General features: G+C 41.4%; 2 protein-coding genes across 8 annotated transcripts in view; one reads left to right on the forward strand and one right to left on the reverse strand.

Moving 5' to 3' along the window:
- Window positions 1-11,985, forward strand: part of SLC16A12 (solute carrier family 16 member 12) — a 35,034-nt gene extending 23,049 nt beyond the window's left edge. For 4 of the 7 annotated variants that reach the window (XM_048310565.1, XM_048310568.1, XM_048310567.1 and 1 more), the window contains 6 exons: window positions 1,410-1,513; window positions 2,807-2,950; window positions 5,344-5,935; window positions 7,025-7,284; window positions 8,396-8,654; window positions 11,549-11,985. In XM_048310565.1, the coding sequence (XP_048166522.1) occupies window positions 1,410-1,513; window positions 2,807-2,950; window positions 5,344-5,935; window positions 7,025-7,284; window positions 8,396-8,654; window positions 11,549-11,570 (1,381 nt within the window). In that variant the 3' untranslated portion in view covers window positions 11,571-11,985. Of the gene's footprint in view, window positions 1-1,409; window positions 1,514-2,806; window positions 2,951-5,343; window positions 5,936-7,024; window positions 7,285-8,395 lie in introns of all 7 variants that reach the window. The other 3 variants (XM_048310569.1, XM_048310571.1, XM_048310572.1) reach the window with 3 other exon arrangements.
- Window positions 11,986-14,094: 2,109 nt separating this feature from the next.
- Window positions 14,095-18,331, reverse strand: LOC125329130 (interferon-induced protein with tetratricopeptide repeats 5-like). The gene is made up of 2 exons (XM_048310573.1): window positions 18,261-18,331; window positions 14,095-16,164 (listed from the first exon to the last, which is right to left on the reverse strand). Exons 1-2 carry the CDS (start codon window positions 18,263-18,265, stop codon window positions 14,730-14,732), a joined length of 1,440 nt encoding a protein of 479 aa, XP_048166530.1. The 5' UTR covers window positions 18,266-18,331; the 3' UTR covers window positions 14,095-14,729.
- Window positions 18,332-21,511: the final 3,180 nt, after the last annotated feature.

Raw genomic sequence — 21,511 nt, forward strand, 5'->3', positions numbered from 1 at the left:
GAAGGAGGAATCATGCAGGGTCTCTTTGGGTTCACTGTGTCCCTCTGACCCCACAGCCATGCTCATTTTTGCCAGTCTCAGCGAATTACCTTGACCCCTGAGTCAATGTGAAAAGCAGGTAAATACTCCCTTCTCCTACTGCAAGCATTTCAGGTACTGTCCTGCCTGAGAAGGTCCAAGCCCTAGAGAAGAGACCCCTCTCTATACCCTTCTGGTATCTGAAATATGCAGAAAATATTTTCTCGAAAATAGAACAGGAATAGACTGCTCCCTTGCATAAACATAATGCAGTCTGGGATGAGATTGCTTTTACAGTGATTTTGATGTCGACTGGAGTCAGAGGAGCCTGGTGTGTGTGAACATGGACATTTTAGCTGTATTAAGCAGAGAGATAAGCACCCGGGTAAGTGAGGAAAACTGAATGAGTGTCTTGTTGGACAGTCAGTATAATGTAGATACAGTGTTTCCTACCTACAGTTCTTATGTCTTTTAAAATAAAGCTGCCTGGTTTAGGGATCTGAAGTCTTTAGGGATCTAGGGTCTTAGAGTCAACAGCATAGAAGGGCATCGAAACATGGATACAGTGTTAGTTAATGTATACAAATGTACCAGTTCCATAATAACAGTAGAGAATTCCTAGTGGATTTAATTCCTCTTTCATGTGTGAAGTGTATTACATCCCGGAAGTCATCCAATGGCTGGAACACATTAGACTATATAGAAGAATGAAGTGTGTGCAAGAAAAAAAGCTGAGGGAAGTGGTTGTTCACTGATTTTTGGAAAAAGAGAGGGGGAAAAGGCATCTCTTGTAGATCCAGAAAAGAGAATGAAACTAAGAAGCCATTTGATCTGTTCCTCCTCAGGGACGTGTTGAACAGTAACACTTGTTAAGTAGACAAAGTAACCCCTCCTGGAAGCATTTTATTGAAGAGTTGGAAGGTCCAGGGGCTCCTGCTGTGTTTTGATTCTCTGGTTGTGAGGAGCTGCTTTGCACTTGTCCATCCATGAACACATAGCGGCAGATGGTGTTTGCTCTGTAGGTACCCTACTGACCCTACCCTCACAGTTCGTGCAGGTGTGGAATAGTGAGTGACAAGGTCAGTGAAGAACTGGGAAGCCAGGGCTTTGTGTGCCAGGGAAGCAACATCATAATACGGGCTATAAGTTGCTGGTGAGAATTACAATTTCAATTTCCTTTCAGTTTAAGATACTATGAGTTTTAAAAACTCTAGCAGCAGACACCCCAGCAAGAAACATATGATAATGTTCGTGACCACAATTTTGATTTTCCTTGGAGCTGGAGAGGACTTTCAACTGGGTACTTTTTATACCTAAGGAGTGAGGGCAGTGTTTTCTGTGACACAAATATTCCATGTTCAACAGATTGGTATACATGTTTTCTGTCCTAGGTGCATCTCAATTTTTTTTGTGGAGTTCCAGGCATACTTTGGGCAGGATTATGCCAGAACTGCTTGGATCCACTCCATTGTTGACTGTGCTACGATGCTCTGTGGTGTGTATTACCCTTTTAAGTGTAATGTGGCTGCTTTTGCATCAGCTCCATCTGGTTTTAGCATGCTCACAAGTTGGTGGAGTCAGCTGGGGAAGAGTAATACTGTGGGATCTCTGGGGTATGGTATATCCAAGTTGCTTCCCCCAACATAGTTGTGCAAGGAAGGGAGTGTCTTCATACTAAAGAGAAGAGGCAGAAGTTTGTTTTGTGAAATGATCTAATTTTTCAGAAATGTACTTTTGTTGAGGTCTATTGGGACAAGTCATGTTTGAATGCTGTTAACTGACAACTTGTTTCTTTTGCCTTTTGATTGGAGTTCGTATTTGAGACAGAACAGGATGTAGATCTTAACTCCAGATCAAGTCAAACCGTGCTCCTTTTATCAAAACTGTGTATTTACAAATAGACTTCTCCCTTAAAAGAAAATTTGATATTACTAAAAATTATGTGCATCAATGCAGCAGTTCTCATGCTCTCAACGTAGAATTTCTCGTGGGTTTGCTTTAAAGCTATGCAGCTATGTGAAAATTCATGCCCTAGTTCTGTGGAAGAGGGCTCATCCATAATAATTGCTAGAAAGGCAGAGGGACACAGCTGGAATGAGATACAGCAACTCACCTATGACAGCCAGGTTATATCTTGGGGAAAAAAAAGATAAATAAGGGTAACTTTGCCCTGGCATTGCAGGTAGTGGAGGGGAGAGGGCTGGTGATGACATCCGATGGTAGAAGCAGGGTGATCTGGGAGCCATCAGTATTGGAGAAGTGCAGCAGAAGTGTAGCAGCCCTGGACATCTCCAAAAAATGTGAGACCTCTCCTGTTTGGGTCTGATCCAGAGCCTACAAGGCCGGTGAGTTGTGAGGAAGGACACCTGAAGTTACTGAGGGTTGAAGTGCAAATTCCAGGTGGGGAAAGGTCTGAGTGTTGTAAGCGTGGAGTAATGAACAGCGTGGGCTGTTGCTGTGGCCTGTCTTGACCCCTTGACACTGCAGGTTAGCAGTGTCCCATGATGACTTTGATCTATGAAAATGGCTGCTGAGAAACTTGCTGTAAGTTTCAGGTTTATCCTGACTTTCAGGACAATTACTGTTAGAAGGTTTTTTTTTTTTTTTTTTTTTTTTTTTTTTTTTTTTTGGTGCTTATGCCATTGCAATAGGGGGGTGTTGGAATACCACTCTGAAGCTGCAATCATTTTCTTCTGCTTTCTCCTACTTCCTTTTCCTTTATGACTGTTGCAGTGAACTGTGTGTGAGGACCTGCCATTAACTACCAGCTTTATTTTTTTCTTTAAAGCCCCACTTGGGAGTTTAATCAGTAATCATGTATCCTGCCAAGTTGGTATCATGCTAGGAGGGCTGCTTGCCTCTACTGGACTAATTCTGAGTTCATTCGCCACCAGTCTGGAACATCTCTACTTATCGTTAGGAGTCCTCACAGGTAGGATGCATTCAGCCCCTTTGTTGCTCCTGGAACACAAGACAGGAATATTAAAAATGATGGCTGATCTCTTCTTCATGTCATATCAACACTGCACTGGTCAAATAAGATACTCAGACCTGTTCTCATCATTGTAAAAGAGAGGCTTTGGCTGCCACAGTGAGAGCTTCAGCACTGACTGATCTCATATAACACAAGTGCAGCACCCTGCAAAAGCAACTCTTACCTTCTATTAGAAAGAGGGCTGTGGATAAAGTTCTGAAATTATGGGAGGTCAGGAAGGACTGCTGTTGCAGTTGATACACATGAAAAGGTTTCCCTGTTTTGCCTGGGATTTGGGAGCAGTTTGTTATAGCAGGAGTTCTAGGCTGCCTGAAAATATTTGCATATTTGGAAAAAAGTTTAAATCAAAACATAAGTGTAAGTAAGAGATAGAGGAGCACTTGGGGAACACCAGGCACCTCAGCCTTACTTTTGTCTGCATTACATTCGAGTGGAAAAGCAAAAAAAATTCTGGTTGGTAGTCTTGCTGTAGCAACTCTTCCATTTGTGCTCAGGTATGGTGATAACAGATCTTTGCTCTGTCCCATCTGCCTGTGTTTGTTGTGCACAGAGGAACTTGAGAGGGGCCTGTGCTCACGCCGACATTCCGTCCTCATTAATACTGACCTGGTAGCCACGGTGATATAAGGCTTTGTACTTGGTCCCCTGGAGTTTAGTAACGAGTTGGTGGAATTACTGCAGTTCACATGCTGCCAACAGCTTATTTGTTTAAAAAAAAATCCTTATTGTAGCGCATGTTGCTCCTGTATTACGATGTTAATCTTTGACAAATGTGTTCATAACAAATAAAAAGGCTTCTTGTAACTTGAGGGACTGGGCTACATACCATGCTAAAACCTCTGAGGCTTCCTTAGTGGGAGCTGCTGTGAATACCAAGGTGGAAAGGCTGTTACAATTTGTACATGGAGTTGCAAAGAGCTAATTCTACAAGCAGTGAACTTCTAGTTTGTGGGGACTGATTAACAGAGAGGTGAACTGTTGATAAAGGCTGGACGTCATGCCTTCACCCCAGAGAGCAGATGGGACCATAAAAAGTGAATGTCTAAATCCATAAAAGCAGCTGGACTTGAAACCAAAGAGTGAAGCAGGGGAGAGATTGGGAAGTGTCAATAAGTAGCAGAGTTCCTTCTAACACATATGAAAATGTTTTCAGCCCTAAACTTTCCACTTTTCACAGGACATTTGTTGGCTTTTCTGAGACCTATTTCCCCCTGCCAACTCTCTGAAAAATAAATGGTGTGTATGCCTAATAGAGTATGATTTTCACAGCACTCGAGTGACGATGTCCAGCCCAGGGCTGCTCCTCTGGCTCTGCTGCCTGTACAGGTCCAACCCCAGCTCTGTGCCCTGCTTCTCCCCTTGCCTCCTGAGGGGTGCCAGACTGGGCACCCGCAGCCTAGAGTCCCTCTAATCCACTTATTCCATCCTGGCAGGTTTAGTGCCTGCCCCACACAGTGTGGCCTTTGAGGAGGATGTGGCAAGCTGGTTATGGCACTGGGTGATTATCTCCTCTATCAGCAAGTTCTGCCAAAGGCACTGGGGACCGTTTTACCCTCAATGTAGGACAAGCTCCAAAACCATAGTCAGGAACTTGTTTCTATTACTGATTCAGAAATACATATTTTAGTATTTTAACCACTTGATGATTAAAACCTGCTCTTTGATTCTGCAGCAGAGAGCACAATCTTTTTCTTGGTCCAAGAGATTAATCTTATTTGTTCACTCTACTCAACCTGGCTTTGTTTTCAGAGGCTTTTCTCCTTCCTTGTAGGCAGGGATTTAAAATCATCAGGGCTCCAAGCAGCTGTTGCATGGAGTTTGTTTAGCTGACCAAGAGAGTTTTTTTGTAGAATGTTAGTAACAGAGACAGGCTCTCTGTACTCTGTTTCAGAGAACTGAAAATTAATGGTCAGGGTTGCAACAGACCAAAACACAAAGTGGTGCCTCATCAGGACATGTATCCAGTGCCAGCATTGGTGCAGACCCTGGGACAAGACCTCATCTTGAATGCAGGAGAGGCTGGCACACCAGTTCTCGCATATTTAGTGATTGTCCTTGTTCTTGTTCTTAAGTGAACCCCATCACTTCTGTCTGAGTCTTATTATTGTGGATTATTGGTCATCAGTTAGGTTTGTCAAGTCAGTGACCCTGCCAGTGGAAGAAACACGTCATCCTAGTTTCTCATCACACTCAAACTGGGCTGCGTGATACAGAATCAGAAAAGGCTTCTATTCATTTGTACTAATGAAAATACATTGCGTGGTTTGATTTAATATATGTCATATGTCATGCTTAGTATTAAGCCATCTGCACTTTGCTTTCTCTTCTAGGGCTTGGGTTTGCACTTTGTTATTCTCCAGCCATCGCGATGGTGGGCAAATACTTCAACAAAAGAAAAGCACTGGCGTATGGAATAGCCATGTCAGGCAGTGGAATTGGTACCTTCATCCTGGCCCCTGTGGTCCAGCTCTTAATTGAGCAGTTTTCCTGGCGAGGAGCTTTGCTCATCCTGGGAGGTTTTGTTTTAAACCTCTGCGTCTGTGGTGCCTTGATGCGGCCTATTTCTCTTAAGGAGGATTGTAAAACTGCTCCTGAATTTCTTCAACAGGGTTATGTCCCTGAAACAGAGAAACAAGACTTAAAGCGAACGTTCATCTGTTCACCTTTAATCAAATTATGGCCTCATGAATGTTTATGCTACTGTTCATGGAAGGAATATGACTTTTTGCTGATGCCAGGCTTCATGGTGCTGGCAGTGTCAGTTTTATTTATGGCATATGGCTGCAGCCCTCTTTTTGTCTACCTAGTGCCTTATGCCTTGAGTGTTGGAGTGAGTCATCACCAGGCTGCCTTCCTCATGTCCATACTTGGTGTTATAGACATCGTTGGTAATATCACCTTCGGATGGCTAACAGACAGAAGGTAAGGGCTTCTGGCTGATCAAGTGTAAGCTTTAGCTGGTGGGAGGCTGGCTGCAAGCGAGGTATAATACATATAGAAGTTAACATGATGGACTCTTTCTGTAGCATGTGTAACTTAAACCCCCAACAACACAGTCTAACTTTCAGAAATGCTTGCTACTTAATCTTTCTGTCTCTTCTGAGTTTGTTAAATTCTGCTGGGTAAATATTTTTTTTTCCTGGAAAAATAATGTGTTTGTATATGTGATAGTGGAAATATAACCCCTTGCCTGAGGTATGTTGAGCACGATTCTCTGTATCTAAGTCCTAGAGGATTTTACCCTGCTTCTTCTGCCTTTCCATCTCTTTTGTGCTGCTGGGGAGGCACAGAAGTTATGGAAGAGGGTCAAGGGTCTGGCCCAGTACCGTCAGGCACATACTAGGAAGGATTGACAGAAAATTGTTGTATGTTTTCCAGTGTGTAAGAACTTAACATGCTTTATGAACTGAACTCACTCCAAATGTCAGTGTACAGCATCTGTAACATCAGTAGATACTGGCTAAATTAACAAGGATTTTGATTCTAAAGCATGCATTCTTTGTGCTTAACCAGTTTGTGGGAAAAATCAATTATTGTTTTTGTGGGGCAGGAAGGAAGGGAATTGCCATCTCGCTTAGCTCACACTAACTTACATTTAAGGGCTGACTGGAAGAGTGACAGCTAAGAGAGGTATACTGCAATATTTTATGCAGAATCCTGGGAGCACCTTGCTGACCTGGGATGTAAAGCCCAATGAAATACTGCTTTGAACATTGAAACTTCAGGGGAATGCAAAATCCTGGCAGCAGGGTTCTGTCACTAGGAAGATCCTGAAGAACACTGCAGGCAGCATGGGCTGCTGCTTGCCAGACGTTTCTACAGCTGTAGGAGGGCAGCTTTCCCTACCTGGGCTCATCAGTGTTGAGTTTTTAATCTTGAAGACTGTGTAAGGAAATGGACTTAAATTTGAGCTTTATAAGAGAGAGAGAGACTGAATCATTGCATGCCATGGCATAGAAGATGAGATACTGGTTTCAGTGATAATTTTCTTTTCTGTTTTGAAATTTGCAGGTGTCTGAAGAAGCATCGGTACTTTTGCTACCTCTTTGCTGTGGGAATGGATGGCCTCTGTTGTCTTTTCCTACCAATTCTCCAAAGCTTCCCCTTGCTTGTGCCTTTCTCATTTACCTTTGGCTACTTTGATGGAGCATATGTAACGCTGATCCCTGTCATGACAGCAGATGTAGTGGGAACTTCTTTGTTATCATCAGCACTGGGCGTTGTGTATTTTCTCCACGCCATACCATATCTAGTGAGCCCACCTGTGGCAGGTCAGTTTTGCCAAATGATTTTTCTATAATCTCATCAGTACTTCAGATTTACCTATTGGTGTGATGTAAAAGGGGAGGAAGAACAGCAAATGCACAGTGAATGAGTGTGGAGGTAGCCTCTGGGTAGAGGAATAACACACCTAGACATTCTTAAGTCTTTAGATGTCCCATCCTGGTTTTGGTGGGATGATTTCTACATATAGAGTGAGATGAAAGTTTTAAAAAAACCCGGTATGGAATGGGCTCCTAAGAGCTATTACATCACCACTTCATGCAGTTTAAAAACTGTGCAAGTAGAAGGAGTAAAGTATTTTGCTGTGAAATGACATAATTTTGTAAAATCTAAATCTCTCTAAAATGAGTTTAATGCCAAGATTTTTTTGTGTGTGTGTATGTGTAAGACTTGTTCTTTTAGTCTCTACATTGCTTTGAACAGGTGGGTGAGTCAGCTCCACTCCTGTTTGGCCATAAGCTCATCCCTGTAATATCTAACCATCATTTTTCCCATCTGTACCATTGCGGTGAAGTAAGGAGGAGAGCTGCACCCTTATTATTCTTTAGAGAGCACTTGACACAGTTTTTAATATTGTGGAAGGTCAGAGATCTTTTTCAAACAACCAAGTATATATATCTTGCATATTTTGTCTGATGTTTACATCAACTACCAATTAATCACTTCTTCTGAAGCTTTTAGTTTAATTTTCCATAGCAAAAATTAATGCAAAATAGAATTGTTCTAAGCGAGAGCCTAAGGCATAGCTTAATAAATGTTTCTGCATGAGGATCTTAAAGCTCTCTAAGCCTTCTAAAGACTGCCAGTTAAATCCATGCAGTTGGAAAATGTTTATTTAGTAGTGTGGTGGTGACTGCTCTGCCTTTTCTTGTGGATTTGACCTCCAAACAAAAGGCCATAAAGATATTATTTGCCTGCTGAGGACAAATCCCTTCCTGCCCCAGGATGTGGAAGTATAGTGATGGTGATGTAAACCTGTATTGTTTGATCGTATTTATATGTGATAATTCCAGAAGTTTTTAACTGGATCATAGGACCTGTAAATTATCCACCAGAATATTGGACCTTTAAAAAAAATTTTTTTTTTTTTTCCTACAGGCTGGCTTGTGGACACAACTGGCAGCTACACTGCATCATTTCTCCTGTGTGGATTTTCTATGATATTTAGTTCTGCACTATTGTGCTTTGCAAGACTAGCAAAGAAAATCAAAAGAACACATTTGCAGTCCCTCGCTGGTAACACAGCCTTGAAAGAGCACATCTGGACAAATGGAGCAATAGCTTATTCTGTCACAGCAGAATTAGACCAGAAGGATGTTGAATTTTTGGCTGTGGATACAAACAGCTTCAGCAACAGGTGACAAGTGCCATCGAGATTCAGTATGGCACAGCCTGAGACAGACATGGTTCTGTAGTGTTGCACTCTTGAAGATACTTCTCCTGTGAAACAAGACATCTCTCAATTAGAATTTTCTGTCATGTTTTAGTTGGCTTAAATCTATGTACAGCAAGAGTAATACTAAGTTAATGCAGTAATAGAAGAAAGCTAGACTGAAAATAGGGTTTGCATATACAAGTGTTCACAGATTTACTTGAAATGCAATGTTGACTCCACAGGTATCAGTCACCAAAAGTGAACAATAACATTTACATTCACAAATATTAATTACACAAGCTTTTTCATTTTGTGGTCTAGTGTGTTTCAATGGACTAATCACATACACTGTGAAAAAATCTCTGCATTTGTCAGTCTGCATGAAACTCTTTGCAAATCATTGCTTCAAATGCCAAAGTAATCAGTTTGTTTTGCTTTTGGTTTTTCAAGAAAATCTGGAAAGAAATTGATTTATGCTGAAAGTATCTCTGGAGCAGCTTTATTTTTACAATGTGCCTGCACTTTGTACATACATTGCAATTTAATTTCAAATATGGCTTTAGACCTGCTTTCCCAAGCCCTTTACAGCAAAAAAAATTTTTTTTTCTTCTGTATAGCTTTAAAATTTGAATTTCTAAACAGTGACATTCTGGGTGTGATCTTCCAGCTGGTCCTTGTCTTGGAGGGTGGAAAAGGTGCTGTGGTGGCTCTACCATCTGAAGAGGAGTAAATTTGTGCCAGGGGACTGGGTATGCTGATAGACAAATGTGCTTTAGCTGCATTAGTTGGAAGAAGCCCAAAGGCGGCCCAAGAAACCTGAGAGATTCCTGTGTTTGCAAACACAGAGCCTCCTCCTCTTGTAAAATCAGCACCTATTAGAGAATTTGGACCTATCTGGAGCCCATGCAACCAACTGACTGAGAGATTGCCCACCCCACAGGCTGACAGGGGAGAGGATGTTGGCAGAATTGTTTCTGTGTATTGCAGTGGCAAGTCTGTCTCTTTTCAGAGCTGGAAGCTGTATCTTCAGGTGGTGCAAATTGCTCATTGCAGAGCTGTCAGGTCACTTTTCCTTGATGGCTAGAACACAAGAGCTGTGATTGATGATTTCCTGCAACTTGTGTGAGGAATATACTCCAATTGGCTGCTTCACAGAAGCTGGGGAGTGAATGTAGCTCATGGAGTAACTTACTGATGTGATGGTCTAATGAATACTGGGATGTTCCTACATTTCCAGAGTGAAAGTATTGTCAGCAATGGGGGAACTTCACATTCCGGAAACACAAATAGTTTCAGTGTTTTAATTCTGTATCAAGCTGTATTCTGTTCATTAACAAATTTATCAGAGTCCAAATAATTTTCATTAACACTGAACCAATAGTTTTGTTAGTCTGCAGAGTGTTCAGTGGCTGCTCATGGTGTCCTTTTCCACTCTGTGCCTTGGAAGGGAAAGCAACATAGACTGATGTTCACCAATTTGATTTAGACCAAGAGTACAGCCATAGGGGTATAATACATTTATACATATATACACAAACATATATATATATATATATATATATATGAATAGCATGTGTATCAAGTAGTTTTATTATCCAAGTGTATTTCAAATATATTAAAGTTGTTTGACTTCAATTGCCTGCGTTTAAATAAAGCATTTCTCACTGCCCTGCTTCAGGAATGTAGTCAGAGCCAGTAGCACGATATATGTGCACAGACCACAGAATAAGTGAGAGGAGTGCAAAATCTTCTTAAAGCCAACGATATAACTTTTCTTCAGCTCAGCATGAAAATTGACTCTTGGGCCCCAGTTTTGTTTCTAACATATATTCATAAAAAACACAAAAATTATCCATGGGTGTTTCTTAATGAGTTAGGAAAAATATGCACTTTTGGAAAAAAATGAAGTGTTTTCATTAATTAGCATTGATGAAGATAATGTTTTAGATCTTAATGTAATATTTTGTTACTAAAAAAGGAATAGTGTGAGCAACAAAAAATGTAAGTTATTTTGAATAAGTTATTAATTACCACTGTAAATAGATTTACAGAAGTTTAATTACTTTGTTTATGACATCACAACACATCACCAGCTCTTCATGCCAGAACTGCACATTGTAAAAGCCTGTTGGAATAATGCCATATGCTTTTTTATCAATGTAAACTATACCATGTAATACATTATTAGCTTTTTTTTATTATTATTTCAAGATTTTTTTCATAGGCTTTTCTCTTTCTGTTTTTTAAGCAGTACTTCTTGTTTTAAATATCTTATTTAGCAACAAACATTCAACTGGTTTTATATACAGACCTTTTGTAGAGAATGGTAAAGTTCTTTCAGGGCTTTCTAACACTGTTTCTGCTCTGACTTATGCCAATGGAAAAGAGCTTATATACCAGAATGATAATTTTTGTGCATAAAACACACTGTGAAATATCAGCCCTGTCATGAATGCCCCCAGTAACAAACAGAAGGAAGGAAGGAGTAACGAGAAATGACCTGCATGTGGAAGAAATGAGAATACAATCCAGGCTGGTGAAGCCTCATGCCAAACTTCTAGCTCTTGGTCCACACAGCACAAGATGAACTGTTCAGCTTCATTCTGCCATGTGAAATATTTCAAGCAACGCATTATAGAAGTCTCTGGCTTACAATATTTTTGAAGAATGGTTTAGTGTATCTGCAACATTTTGTTTCAGAGATCATAATATTCAGGCTGTCCTCCATGGAGGACATTTCCTGGCATGGCACAGTGTGGGAATAAGCCAAGACACCCGAGCTAGCTGTGAAAAATTTGCCAGACTAACACTGTATGTTTGATGATTTAGGGGTCTTTTCCAACTTTAATGATTCTGTAATTCTATGTTTCCACCAGCCTTGATGGATACAAGCATTGATGGATATGAGCTCGGCTGGAGAAGTGCACTGCTGAGCCTGTCTGGCTCTTCCCAGGACAGTGTGGTGGGACTTGGGGTGACATCTGTCCGACAGAGTCTATCTCAGATGGGAGATATCCTACCTGGGACTATGTTCTGTTCTGTGCAGTGGATGGAAATTCAGTGTAAGTAAGTGAAACTGCTTATGGCTGCTGAAGTTATCCCATCTGTTTCCATTCCATGAGGTTTGAAATGGGGAAATAATTATTATTTTCAAATTATTCATATTATAGCGATAATCTGGAACATTTAATAAATTGTACCTTGAAAAGCTGTGTGAAAACAACATTGGAAAAGTCAAGCACCTTCTGTTGAAAAATGACTCTTTTTTTCAGAAAAAGCATTCATTAAACTTTCCTGTCAGCTTGGATAATAATTTATCTCCTGAAAGAAAAAAGCTATGTTACTGTAAGGTGAATGTATTTTATACTGCCACAACAATTCCTTGTCTGCTCTCTAATGTGTTACAAATTTATGTGAGAAGGAAGAGCTTGTTTAACTTAAACTGTAACACTACTTCATGGTCAGCATAGCAGAGTCCTTAGTGGGGTTTGCCTCCATAAATAATAATACCTTCTTTTTAGTGATTACTCTGGTACATTTCAGTAAATTTTTCTATATACTTTAGAAGTTGCTTTTGATTCATAAATTAATACTTCCTGAAGGGTTATCTTCATTCATTTTTTTTCCTGCACTGCTAGCATAGGCTCCAGTGATGTATTCATAATTGAGTGTGAATTGAGAGGTGTGTTCAGCCTCTGTGCAGTTCTAGTTTTGCCCAATGGATTTGGACTCTCCAAAATGTGTGTTTCATTTTGTCTACCTCCCGAAGCTCGAGCTCAACCTGCTCCCCGTATCGACAAGCCAGGCAATGCAGCAGCACCCCCATGTGGGAAATAACGTTCTCCTCATTTACAAGACGGGCAAAATCCAGAAGGCTGTGTTTGCACAAGCATCCCCAGGTAGTACTGTGTTCCAGAGCACTCCTCCAGAGTACAAAAGAGGTGAGGCACAACAAATACGCTTTTTGCTTTGCTATGTCGCACAGTCAGTTTCTTCACTGTGCAGATCGAGCTGCTATGACTCTTCATAAAAATTCAGGCTCACCTTTTTTTTCCCAAAATAATTTATAGCTTTTTTTATAGGTTCTTATTCCAGAAGATGTCCTGGTGGCAGAATGTGGAGAGGAGAATAGATGGGCCATGGCTTTGAGAACCTGCGCCACCTCCTCCTCAAATTCTTCCCTGCTGCCCTCCACCTTCTATGCCCTCAGTAGAGTTTAGATAGCAATGGTGCTGAGGTTAGAAGCCCTCAGGATTCACAAAGCCAGTGAGGTGGTCTAACATACCCTTTCATCCCCATAGCTGGGCACACCAATGTAGGTAGTCACTAGTTCCTCGCTGTTGTTCCAGCCAGCTTTCAGGAGTGGTCTGTCAGAACTGTTCCCAGACCTTCCTGTTCCCCATCCTCACCTCTCCTTCCCTAGGTAGGGTTGCCTTTGTTTGTAAAAGAGGAGCTGGCAGATGGCTGGGAAACAAGGGTGGGTTTTGCTCCAGCTCTTTCTTAGGTAAAGGGTGTTTGTAATTATGTACACTTGATTGCTTTTGCTTGTATTATGAAAGATTCTCTGATGGAGAGCTGAGAGGGAAGAGGCTTATTGATATTTTGTGATCTGGCATTGGTGTTTTGCACTCCTTCATGGCTTGTCATCCTGTCTGTACAGGGGTGCTGTTGCAGGTGCAAGAATGCTCCAGGATGGCTAGAAACTAAGGTGCACATTCTTCCTGATGGACTCTGTCACCAGTTTGCTTCATGCTACACTAGTGGCTAGGGCTCAGAAGTGTTTTGGAAGTGCAGCGTTACTTTTTCCTGAGTACTATGGTCTATCAAACAAAGGTACGTTCCTGAGGAGTTAGGCCAGGGTGTTGCAAAGAATATTGAATTTTAGTTGGACACCTGAAGATAATCACCTTGTCAACCCATTCTGTCATTTCAGCCTTTTCTTCCATTCACGTAGACTCTGTGGGCACGCACTCCTTTTTCCACATGCCCCTTATGTTCCCCTGCCCTGCTCTGTGGTGCTCACCCAATTCTGCTCTGGCTGTGCTCTGCCCTCAATGTCCAGTTCAGGTCATTTCTTGTGTGTGTTTGCTATCCCTGGCTTGTTTCACTAGCATGGCCACAACCCTCTCTTTGGCAACTCAAAGGCTGCCTTTCCTTCCTCTCCAGATGTTTGCTGTTGTGGTTCCTGATAGGGTGTTTTGGGTAAACTAGACTGATGCTGTTTTGTGCATAGTTTAATTCTTTGGCGCAATGCCCCTGAAGCCAGCTTTGCTGAGAGCTCCGGGAAAATAAAGGGGCTGTCTCCTCAGCCTTTCATATCCTGCCAAAACTCAATCCTTCTTACTTTTTTGAATGGCTATTTCTCTTTACTTAATCTACTAACATGAAGGCTGATCATCAGAGAGATACCCAGAAGCAGCAGTTGAGGGATTCAATAGACTTTAGTAGTTCACAACAATAATACACATTCTGTAAGCTTTCCAGTGGACCAGCTAAATAATTAAAGTTCTAAATTAAACTAAATAATTAGTTTTCATAATTAAACAGCATACAAGGTAGTAAACTGAACAAGCCTTCAACAAAAGTTTCTTCTACAAAAGATATTTTTGAAATACTTAAAAAACCTTGAGGAATTCTATTTGTGTATAAGCATGCCCTTCAAGTGTACAGACAAAATACAACAATATGATTCCTTTACCTTTTTCTCAGTAGACAGTAATATCTGATTTTCAGGTTAGAAGTTCTCTGTTCTACAGATCATCACTTAAATACAACATCTATACCCATGTTATCATTGAAGAGTAAGTTAGATTAGCTATAAATATATATCATATATATTATATAGTTATCCAAGCATGCTCTCTATTAGTGAATGAACAAATAAACAATTGTTGTCTGCAGTTTCTACATTATGACTAGAAAGTGATGCCACCTGTGTTTCATTGGGTCATAATGTCTACCTTCAAATGAAAAAAAAACCCAACAAAAAAGTTTTGAGAATCTGTTGAAATGTCCTTGCTTTAGGAGATTTTTCGGTACATAGGATTTTTGGGATCTTTAGCTTGAGATGGAAAGTTGTAGCTCAAATAATGCATTCCGATATTCTTCATTGTTGGGATCCAAAGCAATGGCTTTCTTATAGCATTCAATTGCTTTTTGTTTCTCACCATTTAGGTTATGAACGAGTCCAAGTGTACCAATATCTGTGGCATCTCCTAAACGGCTCTCAATCTTTTGTTTCAACAACGTCTCCACAGCTTCCCTGCACTTTCTTCTTCCAAAAGAATCTTTTTCCATTTTCAGACCTTCTATGTAATACTTGATGGCTTTCGATTCTGACTTCATGTGAAAACGCTGAAAATTGCCATAATAGAAGTAGATTTCTTGTTTTTCACCACAGGATAGATAATTTCTCTGGAGCACTTCCTGAAATATCTCTTCAGCTTCTTCATACCTCTCGCATAGTGCATATACGTTTGCTAGGTCAGTATGGGCAGAAATAAATGTTGGCCTTTTGTCTATCACTGTTTTGAAATGAAAAATGGCAAGCTGGATGAGATTCTCCACTTCCTCTTGAGGTGGACATCTTGTCTTTTTCAATTGAAATATCTTGAATTTGTAGCAGAGTCCTAGTTGGTGATGCAGAAAGACAGACTTTGGTGTCAGTGGTAGGGCCTTTTTCAAAATCTCCACTGCCTTGTCCACTTCTCCTTTCTTTCTGTAAAACTTAGCAGCATACCGCAGGAAAAAAGGAAAATCAGGGGTTATCTTCAGTGCCTCCTCAATGTACCTCTCCCCTTCATTAGCTCGTTTCAATTGCTGAAGTTGTAATGCAAGTAATGCCAGAAGGGAAGTGTTCTTTGGATTCAGTTCCACTGCCCGCTGCAGGACCTCAAGGCATGGTCTCACCTCTTCACAACACCAAAAAGCCAAATTTTCCAAGCGATACATTGCTATTGCATAGCCAGTATAAAAATCTGGGTTATCGGGCTCACTCTCCAGAGCTTTTTCAAAGCAATTCTTTGCCCTCTCGTAGTAATTAGACCCAAAACGTAATGATGCCCATCCTTGCTCAGCACAGATCTCTGGAAGCTGAATCTTCCCATGAGCAGTACCTGAAAACTCTTTGCAGGTGTTTTCCACTTTGCTTACATAAGTTTGAGCTTCTTCATATCTCTGCATGTGGTAACAGACCCAGGCATAGTTCCCCCAGGTAACAAGACTTCTCCTGGCAATTTCACCTGGGGGATGTTTTTGAATAGCTTCTTCAGCTTTTTTGAGATTTCTCAGGGCTTCCTCATTTGAATTCTTTAGGTGACATACATAGGAGAGTAAATTATAATCTGTAATGTTGGATTCGTTGACAAACTTGATATGATCAACTATTGTTTCCTCTAGGGCCTCAAGACTTACATGCTGCTTCAGCAAAGTCCATGTAAAATGACATTCTAACTGCAGCAGGGAAGTCTTCAAGGAATTCTTGGAAATGGTACTAGAAGAAATCAAAGAAAAAGTTGTTTACATCCCATTTGCTTTTTGCTATTCTTGTTTTAAATCCAGGCATGATGTACTTTAAAGGCAGTCAATACCCTACCTGGTGCCCTTAGTCCCCAATACTTTAAACAAGCCAAAGCTGTAGAGAGCCCTAGGTCTAAAGTGCTGAATAGTGATTTTAGTAATTCTTCTTGCCAGTGTATGAGGGCACCTCTTACATAGGAACAGATGTTGCTGTGGTGTTAAAGTGGAGGGCTGCCCTCTGTAGTAAAGCTGGCACAGCCTTGGGCCTCAGGAACATATGTCCTGCGCTGGGAACAATTGCTGAAGCTTACCCAAAGGACATAATCATATAAGATTCTCCTAAACTATAGAGAATGTGATTTAGTGCCTTTCCTAAACCTTTGTGCATGTTATGATTTGTGTTACAAATTTAATTTTGAATTTCCTGCATTTTTAAATCCTTGTATGTTAGATCATAGCACCATTCTTATGTTATGGTTATAGGGGTTATATGGTTAATATATCCAGGAACTGTCTCTTCAGTGGCTGGCACTTGGATGTCCAGCCCATGAGTGTGCAACCCCATTCCACTTGCTGGTACAGACCACACACTCACTAACCCTATGGCTCCTCGGGTGCTGGCTCTGGACATCCAGTGGCTGGTTAGGGAGCTTCTCTCTCACCCCTAGACACACACACTCACACACCCTTATTAACCAGACCCTGTTGACATACAACTGGTCCTTAATACCCCTTTATGCCTGTTGTGGTTTAAGCCCAGCTGGCAACTAAGCATGATGCTGCTTCTCACTCATCTCCTCTCCCCATCCCCCACTTGTGGAACGAGGAGGAGAATCAAAAGTAAAAATTGTAGGTTAAGATCAGAATTTAATAATTTTTAATAACAGAAACAAAATAAAATATAATAATAATAGTAATTAATAATAATGATGATAAAAGGAAAATATCAAACTTACAGAAAAACAAGTGGTGCACAGTACAATTGCTCACTACCTGCTGTCCAATGCTAGACTCTCTCCCTGCACCCCAATCAGCCCCCTTTCCAGGTAACTCCCCCAGTTTATATACTGGGTATGATGTTCTGTGATGTGGAATATCCCTTTGGCTAGTTCAGATCACCTGTCCCAGCTGTGCTCTCTCGAGTGTTTTTGTGTACTTCCTCACTGGCAGAGCATGAGACACAAAAAAATCCTTGACTAGGATAAACACAACTTAGCAACAAACAAAACGTGTGTTTTCAACATAATTTGCATACTGAACCCAAACCACTGCACTGTACCAGCTAGTGAGAAGAAATTAACTCCATACCAGATGAAATCAGGACAATCCCTCTCCATCTTTCAATGGCTTTTTCTTCCTGGGGCCTCCGAGCCACCAGGGCAGAATGTTATTTGGGTTTCCCCTGCTGCCATAGCCTACCTGTGTGCCTGTGAGGGTGCACGGACTGGCTTTTATCACACAATCAAGGGGATATTTTTACAACACAGAAATGACATTTTAGTCCATACTATGCTCTCCCTTAAAGAAAGAATGACATACAATTCTATTACTGAGGCTTCTCAGTCAAATCCTCATTTCTTAGAAAGACTCCCTTGCTGTCCCTCCTGTAACACCTAGCAGAGCTAACAGCCTGTGGAGCACAGTGTGTGCTGCTGCTCAGCTGCATAATCAAGCCTTTTGGGTAAAAAAAGGAGTGAGTGGAAAGACAGCAAAATTATGAGGAGGTAAATCAAAGAGGAATGTCACAAACACAGGTTTGAGATACAGATTACACCTCTTTGGCTGGGCATCATCTGCAGCCTGGATTTCACCCCTGAACTGCATGCACAAAATTTTTCTGACTTTCAGTTCTATTCACAGAGACTGAACATCATTGGAGAAGCAATAACATGACAAAATTCAAGAGCATCCTTATTTTATTTTGATTCTTCTCTAAACATTCTGTAAAATATTTTCTGTTGTTTGGATGCTCAAAGGCCCTCACTGCTTACATTTATGTAAATAATAAGCATTATTTTCCCGTGGCATAGAGAAAAAAAGCATCTTTCAGAGACTGGGTTGCTCTCTTACCTCATAGTTTTCCTTCTCTGCTCACTTGCCTTCAGGCAGCCTCAAAGCCAAAGGAGTGCTGCCCACTGCTGTTATGCTTTGCATTTTATATAGTCCAGCCCTCATGTGATGTGTGACGAAAATTAGTGGGAAACAGAAAGTGAAACTTCAGCTTTTCCCTGGCTTTGCCAAAGCAGAGCAGTCAGTCTGCAGCTGAAGAAATGAAACTTGAGTCACTAAGCTGCTCTTTTTCAGCCTGGCTCTGTGCCGTGTATTACTTTGTGTTGTGGAGAATATGGCAACAGCTCCTAATGCTCCCAGCGTTTACTATGTTCAAAGGCAGGGACATCCATGATAAGGAGAATATTTCAGGCTAATATGGGCTGACGTGTCCCCTAGTTATCATGCATAGGCTAGGGAAGGGTCATTTGCCCCTCCTGCCTCTGCTGATGCATCTTTGCACAATTCTGTGAATTTTGTAGGCTCCTGTTTTATTGGTGTTGTGTCACCCACATAACACACACACCCCCTTATCGCCCCTGCCTGCACTCCTTCCTCCTGTGCCTCCACACCACGAGGTCTCTGCTGCTGTACCAGGCCTGTGTTTTTCTGCACTATGCCGTTGTCTAAGAGTACTAAATATCCCATCTGCAGGAAATGTTTGTTGCTGCTCTCTACATAAACCCACAGCTATCCTTTCGCAAATCAAATTAGATAGAGGCAGTCAGTTCAAGAAGCTGCTGTCACAGTTGTGCCAAGCAAAAGAAAGCTGCAGGCAGGTCAAGACAAGGTCAAACTGAGCAGACCTGGCAAGCCTTGGTCCTGAGGCCATGCAAAGCCAGTGCAAAGCCTACAGCCTGTTGCTGGCAAGAGCAATGCCATGTTACAGGCTACACACATGGCAACAGAGATGGGAATGGCCTGGGGACTGGAGCATCTATGAACAACGCATTGATGCTTAGTTTAAAAAAATAAAAAATGCGGACCTGTCTCTGTAAAAGTGACTTTGGGGGTAACAAAGAGATACAAGAAATAGTATCTAACATACATACATAGCACTATATATAGTAAATTCAGATGTAACCTGAAACTGCAGACCAGGGAAGAAAAAGAAAGGTGTAAAAGTGTGTTAGCAAACTTATAAAAATGACTCAAAGTGGTTCTGGTGAGAGGAAGAATAAACCACAACCATCAGCATCACGGCAAAGATGTTAGTACCTGGTAACTGTTCTTTTCCCTTCTTTTCTTCTTCCCTTCTTTTCCCTTCTTTCCCTCTTCCACCCTTTCCCTCCTTCTAAAAATCCCAACAAACCAGTGTTACGTATTAGAACTTCTGGTTTCTACAAGAATTTGGAGAGCCTCAGTAACATCTCCCCCCCACACACCTTTTGTGTCTCATTTAAGTGTCTGTGTGCTTGTCTGAATATGTGGAGGGATTGCTGGAGCTGGTGCTTCAGAGCTTAAGATAAAGGTTAGTACAGCTGCTGCTCTGAGTAGCATTAGAGATTCTAGCACCCACGTATTTGATAGGTGATGAAAAGAGGCAGTGGATTGAGAAGGAAAAGGCTTAGGGTATCAACACAAATCCGTGTATTTTATGGAAAAGAAAGGTTGCAGGTAGTTACAGAAAAAAAAGCGTTTAAAAGGTTACTGCAATGCCAAAACCAGATGTGGACACTAATGATTTATTATGCTGCTCAGTATCTATGGGTTTCTTGTCTCTACTTCTGTCCCAGGCATCTGTTCTCCTTGGTACACTGCTTGGTACATATGGGAAAATGCAGGCATCTTCCTTCTGAAATGCAGAACTTTGCCCCAGTTTCCTTATTTTTTACTAATTTAGTTGCATCTATATGCTATGGTTTAATATGAATACCTATTAAATAAAGTAAATGCAGGAAAGTGCTTAAATTAGAATAAGTAAGAGAACAGTTATGCAGTGCCTTTCTGCAGCCAACTCTGTAACTTGCTAGACACTGCACAGGAAAATTCACAAATCTATCTACAGCTCTGCTGCTTTCACTTCAGAGCAAGCTGTAGCTGGGCTGACTGCTCTCAGGGAGAGCTGCACTGCATAGCAGCAAATGCAGAAGCTTCTTGGAAAACATGTCCGGAAATGGGCTGGGAACAACAACTGCATTCATATTTAATACAAAGTCTTTGTTTACTTGAGTGGTCTGTACATACAGAAGAATAGGAAATGTCTTCAAACAGATCTACGCATTTTATGAGAGAAAATTCATATCTGGACATTTCTTTGGAGCTGAAATGGATACATGCTGACAAAGAATTCTCCCTGGAATCATTATCCCAGCCAAACAATTGCCTGAAATGCAGTTTTCATCTTTAAAATAATGTAAATGAACTATACCATGGTAAATTACAGGATCCCTTTACATATCCTATTTTATGCTGCTTTCAATTTAGCCTAGGTTAGTATATAATCACTACTTTTGACAGCAGCGATTGTGGTATTTTATAATTTGGGTTTTCCCCTAGGAGGGAAGAGTAACTTGTAATTAATTTGACAAAAAACTCAAGTGAATCACCAAGCAATGATTTTTGCCACCCAAGTTCTTTAAAATCAAACAATTCTAAGAAGTGGGGTCCAGGAATGCAAAGAGTCACATAGTATCTCTGTATCTAGTGACATATCCACATATCAACACGGAGGTGCTATAAAAACTTCAATGATTTTTCAATTAAAATCTTAATGCTTTCTAAATAAACAGAAACACTTCTGTTCTTGATGCCCTCTTGCTCTAGTACTGTGTATTTAGTATCAGGTTTCTGTATTATTCTATGGATATTACTACGGGCCTGGGCAGAGTAACACGAATATTTATTTTAAAGGATTGAATTTTGTCCAAGTTTTTGCAAGCCCGGTCACACATCCCCTGACCACAGACACGCTTCTCTGGGAAATCGTAGCTGTGCAATGCAGTGCCTGCCAATTAGTGGCCACAGAGCATGAAGATGAAACAGGTTTGCAGGAAGCTGTGATGGTAACCGCGCCTGCAACTTAAGCCCATTTGTACTAGGTTTGATATGTTTAGACAATGCTCGAAGATGACGGATGGATGCGTGCAAGAGCAGCAGCGATCGCTGTCAGCGCTGTAGGGCCCTTTGGAAGGACGGGCGTGCCCGAGGCGCAGGTGTCCGGCACCGGAGGCACCGGGCAGGTGTCCGGCACCGCTCCGGCCACGGGGAGCGCCGGGCGGGCGAGGCGGCACCGCCGCCCTCCTCGCTGCTGCCGCTGCCGCTTTCTGCAT

Source organism: Corvus hawaiiensis, chromosome 8, assembly GCF_020740725.1.
Source record: "Corvus hawaiiensis isolate bCorHaw1 chromosome 8, bCorHaw1.pri.cur, whole genome shotgun sequence".
Taxonomy (NCBI): domain Eukaryota; kingdom Metazoa; phylum Chordata; class Aves; order Passeriformes; family Corvidae; genus Corvus; species Corvus hawaiiensis.